Below are 11,435 nucleotides of genomic sequence, written 5' to 3' on the forward strand. Positions count from 1 at the left end.
AAAAATAAAATATACATATAGATATATTTCCAACCAAGTGGCACTATATAGTCAAAGGGTCTAAGGTTCTTATTATTGTTGGATTGCTTACCAGAAAGGAATGTGCTCCTATGCATTGTTATAATTCCTCCTTTATCTATTTTCCTTTTTATAGCATACTTTCTCTTTTATCAGTCCCTTGTCATCTGGCTTCCAACCCTGGAATTCAACTGACACTACTTTCTCACAGATTACTATTTCTTACCTACTAAAGCCAATGGCTTTTTCTCAATTATCCTTCTCCTTGACTTATGGTTTCATAATATTGCTTTCTCAATTCTCTTCTTATCTATTTAGCCACTCCTCAGTCTCCTTTCTAGGATCATTATTGTAATGACAGGACTCTCCCAAAGCTCGGCTCTGGGTCCTTTTCTCTCTATATTCTCCCTCTTTTGATAACTCTCATGGGTTCAATCATCAGCTCAATACAGAGGACTCACAAATCTCTACAATTCTAATCTTTTGTGATTCCAATTTAGAGTCCTACATCAATTATTGCTGAATATTTCCACCTGGACTTCCCATCAATATCTTAAATTCAACATGTCCACATTGTTTTCCTCTCTAAACTTGTACCCCTCCAAACTTTTTCTATTTTTGTTGAGTAGACCCAAAATAACATCTTTCACTAAAAGAATCACCCAAGTTTTGAACCTCAGTTATCCCTGAGTTTTCTCTCTCCCTCCTTCCCTTTTCCTTCCTTATTCCTTTTTCTTCTCTCCCTTCCTTGTTCTCTCTCTCTCTCTCTCTCTCTCTCTCTCTCTCTCTCTCTCTCTCTCCCTCTCTCTCTCTCTCTCTCTCTCATTTTTATATATTCCCTTCATCCAACCAACTGCCAAATTTTGTCAATTCAGACTTCACAATATCTTTTATATTCATCCTCTTCTTTCCACTCAAGCAGTCAAGCAGTATCTTACATCATCGTCTACTTCTTGGACTGTTAGAATAGCTTCCTATTCTAAAGCTTGCCTTTTCTACTTCCAGTCTCTCCTCTCTCTAATGCATCCTTTACACAGCTCTCAAAAAGATCTGCCTAAAGAACAAGTCTGACCTTATCACTCTTTTATTAAAAATCTTCATTGGCTTCCCTGTTGCCTTTAAGAATACAAATTCTCTAGAATTCTGACTCCAATCTACCCTCTTAGACTGTTTCAGTCAAACTGGCCCACTAACTTCTCTAAAATCAATATGTATTCCATTTCCCATCTCTATGTATTCACAGAAGCTATTCTCCATTTTTGAAATTCATTCTTTCCTCATCTCTTTTAGAATCCTCCTGTTTTTTTTTCCAGGCAACTTACATTTATCTAGCTATGGGCCCATAGCCAAATTACTTAATTTCCCAGTAATCCCAAGCATTAAGATGAAAAGTTACAAATGAATTGTTTATCTGAACAGAGAAGATTCCAAACCCACATTCTTCCAATACCAATAACATCATATGTATAGATGAAAAATAAAAGTCTAAGGACCCCTTCCATAGAATGTTAACTCCTTGAAGGCAGAGATTATTTCATTTTTATCTTTATATCTACATACATCAAACACAATGTCCTCCATACATTAGGCACTTGAGACATATTGGTTGAACAGAATCCCACAAATTTAGAGCTAGAAGGGTACCAAGAACTTACTGATTTGCCCTAAGAAATACATCTAAGATTTGAACCCTGATCCTCTGCTTCTATCTGTAGCATTACTTACACATACCCTATTTGAATCTAATAATAACACTTTTACATTATCCTTTTATTAATTTGAATCCTCTTAAATTTAACCCATGATTCTAGCCTTTTGCTATATTTTAAGATGCTGATCATTGTCTGACATGTTACCTATATTAAAAGAGTAAAGACTAATTTATAACTTGATAAACTTGTCTATTTAAATATTTTAAAAGATGAGCAATTGAAAATTATAGTGTCCTTTATTTTCCATTTATTAAAGGTCTATAGTTAGTAATAAGACAGTGTTGAGATTAAACCCCTGAATTTATAACAACTGCTTTAGTTGTCTGTACAATTGTGGGATTATATTTTAATCCAAACCTGTATCTCATTTGAATAGGGAATTCTTATTGTGGAAACTCATTCCACTAGACCAGATTACACAAAGTTGCCAGGGGCATGGAAAGTAGCTCTTTGAAGCCCTGAAATTTTAAGAAGCTGAAAAAAGATTTGCATGATTCTCAGTCCCTCCTCTTGTTTCCCTGAGTTTTCCCAGCTCTGGTTTGTGGATTTCCTTGTTGGAATCTTTACAAACTGTTAAGTCATTTGAGTTGATAGAGACAATAATTATCTAATTTAGCATGATTGATCTGATCCTGCTAGGAGATGTTATGGACCAGAACATGAAACAAGGTACTAAGTACAACTGATAGAAACAATGCTTGTGTTCACACCTTTAGAGAGCTCATATAAGCAAGAAGTATTTAAGTACACATTGGAGTTCACACGTTTGGGAGATTTCAGGGTTTAGTATGAGATATCCGAATTCACACATTCCTTAATCCCTCCCTCGGGAGGAGTCAACCTTTGGGAGATCATATATATAGAGGAAACTCTTAGAGCTTCAAGGAAGTTACTTTGAACATTGTGAGGGGTCAGAGAGGAGCACTCCGGGAGGAAGCCCATAAGCCCTCTCTCTGAGGCAAGAGAGATAGATTCACTGCATCTTCCACCTTAGTCAGCACTAAGGCTGGAAGCTGAAGAAAGTAAAGTCAGAAGCAAAGGACAAAGCTGCAAGAGCTCTTAGAACCAAGCAGAAAGATAGGCCTCTAAGAAAAACTAACCGGGCTATTTTGTAGAAGCAATAAAAGATCTGAACTTTTATCAGCTGGCTATATTTGGGTGATTATTACTTTTAACTGAAACTAAGGCTGCCTCCAGAAAACCTCCCCAAGAAACCTGTTCTCAGAGAGAACTCTTAATATTTTAAAGAAGAAAAACACCACATTTCCTTATACAAATCTATTATTTTTAAACAGTATTATTCTATTATTAACTTTCAATCTTTAAGCTCCTTTTTAAATAAGGTGTGCCCTTCCAAAGCTATGGCATTCATTAGTCATAGTCTACCAAATCTCACTGATGCACAGCATAAAAGAGGTATGAGAAATATCCATACTGCCTGAGATAGAGTTTCCTTATATGGAAGATACAGGGGTCTTCCTGCTTCAAGTCTCTCCACTTCAATCCATCCTCCATTAAGCCAGTAGTGATTTTCCTAAAGCACAGGTCTTAAGTAGATAAATCATATCACTACTACCCATATTCCGTTCATTCCAATGGCTCCCTATCTCCAGAATCAAATATAAAATTCTGTTTTACATTTAAAGCTCTTCATAGTCTAGGCCCCTCTTATCTTTCCAGTCTTCTTACCAGCTTATTTCCCAACTCATATTCAATCTTTATTCCAGTGACACTAGATCTCTGGACTCTTCTGGATTCTGGAGCAAAACACTCCATCTTTTAGCATTGGGCATTTTCTCTTGATTGTAAGATTGTTAGATAGTAAGACCTTAAAAACAGGAACCATCTTTTACCTTTTTTGTATTTCCTAGCATTTATCACAAAGCCTGGCACACAATAGTCCTTTAATAAATGTTTATTGATTAATTAGGGAGCTACTTTTGATACAACATTGGAATTATCCTTTTCTTATAATGAAGGCAATTTTGAAAAGAACCCTGTTCCTTTCAGGTTGTCAACATTTTTATAAACAAAAAACTGACAAATATCTTATAGGACAATAATTAATAAATTATGAATAAAAATAAGGGAAACAAGCTACATCCAACACCATTTTCATATCTTCACAAAAAATAGTTGTTTCAAAAATTTTAGGTATGTGTATATATGTATCCACTCTTACTTATATGTACATATACATCCAGATACACACACTCAACCACTAAGCCATACTAGTCAAAATTTTTGCTCAAAATTACTCAGAAATAAGGCTGAGCCACAAAAACTTAAGAACAACATTTTAGGAGCTGTCACCACACCAAATAATCATAATCTTAAATAATCACCAAGCATTTATTAAGTACTGTCTAAGAACTGGACACATGCAGATCTGGAAAAACTAGTTTATTACATGCTCACAGCATAGATTCACTGTATACAGAAAGCACTAAGTCCTAAGTAGCAATTTCTTTAACCTTATATAAGTTTTAATTATATGGGAAGGATGAGTACAATGGAATTTTATAGAAGACAGAAGAGGAGATGATCATTTCCATAAAGAATGGATAGCAAAAGGGAGATTTACAGCAAGTAAAATAGTAAATTAGTCACTATACACCAGGTTTATATAGATGGAATTTGCAAACTGAACTTTACCAGTTGAGATATAATTTGACATCTCAGCTTGATTCTGTAGGTTCTGCGTAGTTTTACCACTTCATCTTAAGTAAATGGTGGTAAGAAAATTAAGCCCAAAATTATATATATATATATATATGTGTGTGTGTGTGTGTGTGTGTGTGTGTGTGTGTGTATGTATACACACACACACATATATGTATATATGTATGTATGTACAGGATAAATGTCAGGTCACTGCCATAGGAGAGACTCTCTCTTTTAAGAAGAATCAGGAAAGCATTCTTGTAGAAGGTGGGATTTTAGCTCATTTGAAGGATTTGAAGAAAGCCAACAGAGGTAGATGAGCAGGGAGATAATACCAGGCTTGAGGGAAAGCCAGTGAAAATGCCCTGAAGTCTGAAGACAAAGTTGTCTTGAGAGAAACAACAAGGAGACCACTAAATCCCATAGTATTTGGTAGGAAGCAGGCATAAGACTGGAAAGGTAGGAAAGAGCCAATTGATAAAGAACTTTAAAAATCTAGTAGACCATGTTGTATTTGATTCTAAAAGTGATAAGGAACCACTACAATTTATTATATAGGGAGTTGATATCTCCAAACTACCTAAAACAAAAGTTTGTCAAAATGTAGACTTAGCAGAGGAAACCAAAATAATGTGGAAACAGAATGAGGTGTAATCTTTCTGGCCTTATCTGCTTCTGGAATTATATTGACAATGCCAGCAATGAGCATAAATTTATATACAAATGTTTTTAACTACCAAAAAACCTGCTCCAATTATTTTATCAACCTGTGCAACAGTATTGTAGAACATTAAATATAAAAGAATAATAAAAACATGAATATACTTAAATGCATATATATGTGTGTGTACACACACGTACATATACAGATACCTATAATTATATATATATATTATATATATATATATATATATATATATATATATATATACATACACACATGTACATTCAAATACATCTGTGTAAGGCCATACTATGCTTGTTTGTCCTGTTTCTCTGAAGGTGGATAACATCATCCTTCAGGTCTGAGTCTTTCCATATTTTCTTAATCCACCAACTCATCATTTCCTATACCATAGCAATACTCCAACCTTACACTAGCTAGTTATATCTAATCATTTTAAATAGTTTAAAAGAATATTGATTAATATGACTGGCATCTAATTCCCTATTTTTCTTTTTTTAAATTAAATCTATTTTAGTTTTAACTTTGGCTGAGATCAATGATTACTAACTCTGATTTTTTTCTCTAATAAGTTCTTCTCCTAATCATTGTTATTATGTGTGTATGTATCTGTTTCCTAGCCTTACTGACTCCTCTGCTTCTCCCAGCTATCTTGCCTTTCTATTACTTAACCTACCTACTCTGAAAAGATCCCTCCCTTTTCCTCTCCCTCAATCTTTTCTATTCCTCTTTATCCCATCCCTGTTAATCTACATATGTTATCCTATTCCCCTTCTCTTATTTCTTTATACAAAAGAAGACTTTTATACCCTTCTAAGCATATTTTTATTGTTCCCTCTTTAACCCATTCCTAATGTGAGAAGGATTCCAGAACTACTACCTTTTCCACTCTCATTTAATTCCTCTGGGTTAGTTCTTGTTCTCACACCTCATTTGTATAATATAATTACTCTTTACCTTTTTCTATACAGTTGCTTTTGAGAATTATATCATATTCAACTCTACTCCATTCTTTCTTTTGATTTACCCAATTATTAATGGCAATCTTAGACATATGGTTTACATTTCCATGTATAAAACATAAAGTTTGTCCTTAATGAATCCCTTGAAATTAATCTTTAATATTTACTTTATATTTTTCTTGGATCTTCTGTCAAATTTTCTATTAAGTTTAGATCTTTTTGGCAACAAAGTCCTGAAAGTCTGGCAATTCATTGAATACTTTTTTTTGTTCTGAATTATGCTTAACTTTAGTTCTTTTATCTTCTATTGGATCTCTGCTATATTTGAATTGCTTTTTTTTTTTCTCTTTGCTCATAAAATTTTCTCCTTCATCTGGGGGTTTCAGAATTTGGCAATGATGTTCCTACAGATTTTCCTTATAGGATCTCTTTCAGGTAGTGATCAATGAATTTTTTTCTATTTCTGTTTTCCCCCTATTGTTCTAATACTTGAGAACAATTTTCTTTAATTATTTCTTGTATTATTGGATCAAGATTCTTTTTTGTACCATAGCTTTCAGGTGGTTCAATTATTCTTATATTTCTCTTCTTAATCTGTTCTACAGATCTGTTGTTTTCCTTAGAAGATGCCTTACAATCTCTTCTGTTTTTTCATCCTTTTTAGTTTGTTTTATTATCTCTTGGTCTTATAACTTTGATGGTTTCCCCTTGCCCAATTCTAGTTTTCAAGGAGTCATTTTCTTCCTTGAGACTCTGGATCTCCTTTTCTGCTTGGTTGACTTTCTTTTCATAATCTTGGGGTTTAGGGGATTGTTTTTATTTTTCAAAGTTTTTCCTCAGTCTCTCCTAATTGATTTTGAAAATCTTTTTTGAGTCCTTCTATGAATTCTTTTTGGGCAGGTAACAAATTAACATTACTCTTTGGTATAGGAGAGGCTTTTTTTTTTACTTCAATATTCTCCCTTAAAGATAAACTCCAATCTTTCTATTCCCATAGTAACTTTATATGGTTGAATTCTTTCTCCTTTGTTCATTTTAAAAAAGAGTTTATTAGTAATAATCTCTAGTCCTCTGGCCTCAGGTTCTCCTTCAGTTCTCCTCCTGACCTGGAACCCAAACCAAGAGCTCCCCATTTCCATAAATGTCCACAACCAGCAGTGCCTCTGCCCTATGGTTGTTTTTAACCACTCTAAATTCACCCTGAGGTACAGTTTTGTCTTGTTTGTGAGGGAAATCTATAGAGCTTTGAATTTTTTGATCTACTCCATCATCCTCACAGAATCCTCTCCTCTCTTCTACTTTTTTTAAAAACCTTTTTATAACATTGGTTCTCACTGTCCAAAGCCTCCTGAATGAATATCCTAAAAGTTAAAGAAATCATTTTTTCATGCACCTTACAAGTTGGTATCTTTCTCTGATCCCCTGTTAGTTTATAGCATAATTCATAACTTATTATAATTTGTATTCTCTCTCCCCCAATGCCTGAATAGTACTCACATCAATACATTCCACTGGATCTAAGACTTTGGAGACTCCATGCATTCTCCCCAAACATCTTTCCTTTCCCTATATTTTCCCTGGAATAACTAGATGTGTTTATTAAAATGAATGGGTATTTCCTAAAACATGGAGGGAAAGGAAAGAGAGCTAGGTACTTGTCTTCCCCACATTTTCTACTCCTCTCCCCCACAAACCAGGAAGAGAAAGGTTTTTAATTCCCCTCAATAATTTCATTTTACATAGTGCTTAATGCTACTTGGGTAGGTAGTTGGTACAATAGATAGAGTTCCAGGTCTGAAGTTAGAAAGACTTCTTCCTGAGTTCAAGTCTGGTCTCAGACTCTTACTAGCTGTGCGACCTTGAGCAAGTCACTTAATTCTGTTTATCTCAGTTCCTTATCTGTAAAATGAGCTAGAGAAGGAACTGGCAAACTACTACAATAACTTTGCCAAGAAAACCCCAAATGGATGACAAAGAGTATGACACAACTGAAATGACTAAACAACAACAATGCTACTTATCTCCTGGTAGATAGACAGATATTATGTATAGTATATATGATATGTGTACATATAGATATAGACATAAAAAACAATGCATGACAGTATTCTGAGTCAGGAATGATATGGATAAAGGTAATTATGGTTTTTATAATTAAATGATAAATTTAATTTGTCAAATTTGTTATTAATTTGTTATTAATTCAATCCACCACTTGCAATCTTTATTCACCTGGGAAAGCACCAAATAGATGGGCAAGTTATCTCATTAGATCACACAAGGGAGTTTAAAAAAATGGAACAAAGATAGAAGAAAAATAAGGGTGAATCAAGTTAAAAGTTTACTATTAACTAAACATTTAATTGGTATTTGTGGTATGTTGTCTAATATTTAACACTAGGGAGAATGTGGGAAACACAATGAACACAATGAAAAGCTGTGTTCTAGATTTTGTCAAATCCTGTTTTAAGAGGGCAAGGGGGGAAAAAATAGTTCATGTTTAATGGATCAAATAGTTACTAAACATTTACAATTGGATGCCTGTAAGATGTATTACACAAATAGTTCAAAATCACTCATTTTCCTCACAGATAATATAAGCTTTTCTCAGCAATTACATGGCAGACTTTAGCTCTGGCATTTTCTCGCCTTCATTGGCACATTTGTTCCAATGACAGCTGCTATCAGTGGGTGGTGTCTTGGGCTTTTCGAAGGCACAATAAAATGATTGTAATCCTGTGTGTATTTCTGGGAAAAGCTCTTTGCCCATGGTCGGTATTTTCAGCATTCTCTACCTTCGATAGAACCAGAAACGAAAGGCCAGAACTGGGATATAAGTGCTTCATTTTCTCATGTTATTTTCTTAAGAGGAATTTGTAGTGACAAGGTTATTTATTTTCTCCCAGGTGGTTGGCATTGGCTTGATTCACCGAATGAAAGACAACCCAACAAATGAGTGTCATTGTATTATCTTTGAAAAAGATGGCTCTGCCCTTTGGTCAACACCTCCTTCTAATGAGCTTCTTTGGCTTTTTTGCATACAGCAGTTTTGTCAGAGGTGAAAAGAACAACACACTGATTTTCACCAAGGAAAACACCATTCGAAATTGCAGCTGCTCTGCTGATATACGGGATTGTGATTACAATTTGGCCAATCTGATGTGCACTTGTAAAACTGTTTTACCCTATACAATAGAGCAAGCCAGCTATGACAGTGATCTGACTATTTGGTTCACAGACATTACTGCACTGGGCTTCCTACTGAACTTTACATTGGTTAGGGATCTGAAACTTTCTTTATGTAGCACTACTATTCTCCCAACAGAATATCTGACTATTTGGGGACTGAAGAGACTTCGAATCAACACAGAAGTCAAGGATCAGTTCCCAGAACAAAGCTTACTGATACACACCAGTGATGACAGTGATTTTAAGGAAGATAAGCCTAAACTGCCCACAGACAGGCAAACATTTTTATACGTGTCATTCTTGGATACAGCTCTTTTCAATGGGGAATCTTCTTTGAAATCATACAGCATTGAAAATGTTGTTAGTATCACAAACAACTTCCCTTACCTTTCTTACTTCAAAATGTTTTCCATCCCAAGCAACAAAAGCTATATTGTTACATTCATTTATTGATATTGTATTGTGATCATTTTCAATGCATATGTTAACAAAATATGGTTAATTTGTACAACGTATATCTTTAAAGAATTTGTATCCTTGTAAATACCAATTTACAACTAGCTTCTTCCTTCCCTGCCAAGCCACTGATATTTCCTCCAACCCATATTACCATTAGACTTCTGGGGAACCATAAGATCATAGATCTAGAGCTGAGAATTACTTCATAAGCTATCTAGTCCAAATTCTTCATTTTATAGAAGAGGAAAATGAAACCTAGAGAGATTAAGTAACTTGTCCAAACTCACACCAGAGATGGATTTGAACTCAGGTCTTATTTGATCCTCAAAATAGTCCTGGGAAATAGATAGTATTTATTTTCATTTTACATCTGAGAAAACTGTGGCAGATAGAGATTATCTGATCTGCCCAAGCCTCACAGCTTATAAGTGTCTGAAGGTGGATTTAAACTTGTCATTTCCTGACTCCAGGTCTTACCTACAGTACCACATAGATGCCTCTAATTGCCTTTGGCTCCAGAGCTCATGCACTTTCCAAAACACCATGATGTATTGCCATAGAAGCCATTGCGGGGTAAGTGGGTAGCAAATGGAGCATGCATGAGCCTAGAAATGGAGAAAGAAAAGAAGGTATGAAAAACAGAGAAGGCCTGTGGAATTGAACCAAGAGACTACCAGAATATACTTTCAAGAACTCTTTCACTCTACAATTTCCAACAGCCTGCATTTCTACCACATGGAAATAAATTTAGATTTACAAACTCCTTTTTTAAAAATTCTGGGAGGTGAAGGGCCAATATACCAGTCACATATTACTATGAATGTTCAGTCAGAATGCTTTCATCCTAATATGTAGCTAAGAACAATTGCAGGGAGGGAAGGAGGGATTTAGTTAGGGGGTCCTGGTGTAAGAGAGGTAAGTAATGGTAGAACATGCTGCAGTTTGAAAATTAGATCAAGATTGGGTAGAATCAAAGTGGAGGTTCCTTGAAGTCCCTGATTTAGAGAAATAGCATTAGGAGAAGAGAGAAGTTGCAAAGGAGGTAGAAAGAAATCTTTGCCCATTTAAACATTTTGCTCAGGTCTGGCCCTATCCAGGAAAAATGGAAGAGGATCTCTTCTTCCTTCCCCTTCATCCTGTATCACGTGATCAAGATGCTCTCAAAAGCAGTAAATAGGCCAATCATATTAATATGTATTTGAACGAATCCCTTTTAAGAAGTGATATTTTTCATTTACTATATTTGTATCCCCAGCCCCTAAGCACAGTACTTGATATCCAGTGCTTAATAAATGCTAATGGATTATGGAATGTTTTGACTGATTATGTACCATAGTTAGCAATTTAAAAAAGAAAAAAGTTTGAGATCTGTGGTCCTTTTCTTTTCCCTCTTCTTCTTCCTCTCCCTGTTCCTTTTCCTCTCCCTTTCCTTTTCTTTCTCTCTCTTGCATATATTCATTTACATTTCTATAGAGACAGAGATATGAAAAGAGAGTTTGAAGGACTAGATCAGACAAGCTCCAGATAACTCACCAAAGAAAATTAAGATGACTTTACTTCAACAGGCAGAAAACTACTACTCACAGTTGGGCGATATCAGAATTAAGTTTCATGTGCAGATAACAGACTAAAAAAAATATAGAGCAAAAGTTAAAATCAACATCAAATTAAACAAAAGGTTAAAGATGAAAACACTATAAATAAATGCAACAGTTTAACAATTTCAACCTGTTGGTATTGGTCATA

The 11,435-nt window shown here is 34.8% G+C and overlaps 1 protein-coding gene across 1 annotated transcript in view; it reads left to right on the forward strand.

The window, feature by feature from the left end:
- The window catches only part of C3H21orf62 (chromosome 3 C21orf62 homolog), a 32,417-nt gene extending 22,435 nt beyond the window's left edge, over positions 1 to 9,982 (forward strand). Inside the window, exon 2 of the mRNA XM_003763433.4 lies at positions 8,948 to 9,982. Coding sequence (XP_003763481.2) covers positions 8,994 to 9,683 — 690 coding nt within the window. The 5' untranslated portion in view covers positions 8,948 to 8,993 and the 3' untranslated portion in view covers positions 9,684 to 9,982. The remainder of the gene's footprint in view (positions 1 to 8,947) is intronic.
- The last annotated feature ends 1,453 nt before the right edge of the window (positions 9,983 to 11,435 follow it).

The sequence above is a fragment of the Sarcophilus harrisii genome, chromosome 3, assembly GCF_902635505.1.
Source record: "Sarcophilus harrisii chromosome 3, mSarHar1.11, whole genome shotgun sequence".
Classification (NCBI taxonomy): domain Eukaryota; kingdom Metazoa; phylum Chordata; class Mammalia; order Dasyuromorphia; family Dasyuridae; genus Sarcophilus; species Sarcophilus harrisii.